We start from the raw sequence: 1126 nt of genomic DNA on the forward strand, positions 1-1126 counted from the left end.
GCATTGTAGAACATTATATTTTTCAAGAGTTAATTTTTACACGGAAATGCATTTGAAAGTATCCATGATGTCATCACTGTTTACATACGCGCGTCTTCCAAATTCCTCAAAGGAATTTGCCAATATTCATCCTCCAGTCGAAGTTCTTGTGGCAGCTTATGATACTCATTTTTACTTTCCTAATCTGCAACCACGAATGAACCCACATATGGCGGTTTAGTAATCGTTAAGCCTCCATTTCTACAGCAGATAACAAATAACCTGCGAGAAGGGCCGCGCGGGTAACCGTAGACACCATGTTGTCGCTGAAATCGAGCGGAAAGGCGATGAATTCAGTTTGCCCGTGTGACCAGCAAGTTGGGAAATCGCCCACAGGGTAACATCGAAAGGCGGGTCATAACACACACGGGATGTTGAAAACAACGCTCGTGTTACCGTGCCTTTAGGAGATAATAGACAGCTCAAAGAATCATAAATTATCACGATATGTTGTGTAATTAAAGATTGTCTTGTTGAAGTGATATGAAGAATTGCTACAGAAGATATTTTTTATGCTTAGTCATTTGGTACGCTTGTGCTTGTTTTTAACAGTGCAGCTCGTGTCTCTTTGGTGCCCTTCCCACCAGTAGCATTGCTCTTGCTCGAGTACCGAACTCTCGACCAATGCACAACGTTGTGTGGTAACGCGCCATTGAGAATTCACATCATCGTTGTCATTTCGGCTGTGAACTCATCCATAAAAACATTATATAAAGGGATAGGCGGAAAAGAGCTGTAAAACGCATGGAATGACTCAAGTAGCTCAAATAAACTGACTGCCAGAACATGTGGTTTTTTCTAGCTATATGTCATGCTGCCTCCTCCTCCAGGGACGCAGGTTGAAGGCTGGCCCCTGTACGTGTATCACATCTGCGTGATCTTGTGGATCGTGATCGGGTTGGGCTACTGGGTCATGGTGGCCAACTTCATCACGAAGGCGCTCAAGTCCAAGCGCCTCCAGAGCTCCGTCCTTCGAAGCGCCGAAGAAATGAAGAAGCTGATGCAGCAGATGGGGATCAAGAACCACGACCCGAGGTTCCTTCGCCAACATTCCAAAGCCACCCTCAATTTCATGCTGCAGGTGAGG

General features: G+C 45.4%; 1 protein-coding gene across 1 annotated transcript in view; it reads left to right on the plus strand.

Annotated features, from left to right (window-relative positions):
- Positions 1-1126, plus strand: part of LOC119585613 (open rectifier potassium channel protein 1-like) — a gene marked incomplete in the record, with an annotated part of 57788 nt that overhangs the window by 50551 nt on the left and 6111 nt on the right. Inside the window, 1 exon segment of the mRNA XM_037934283.1 lies at positions 870-1120. Within this exon segment, the coding sequence (XP_037790211.1) occupies positions 870-1120 (251 nt within the window).

Source organism: Penaeus monodon, chromosome 20 (genome assembly GCF_015228065.2).
Source record: "Penaeus monodon isolate SGIC_2016 chromosome 20, NSTDA_Pmon_1, whole genome shotgun sequence".
In the NCBI taxonomy this organism is placed as follows: Eukaryota; Metazoa; Arthropoda; class Malacostraca; order Decapoda; family Penaeidae; genus Penaeus; species Penaeus monodon.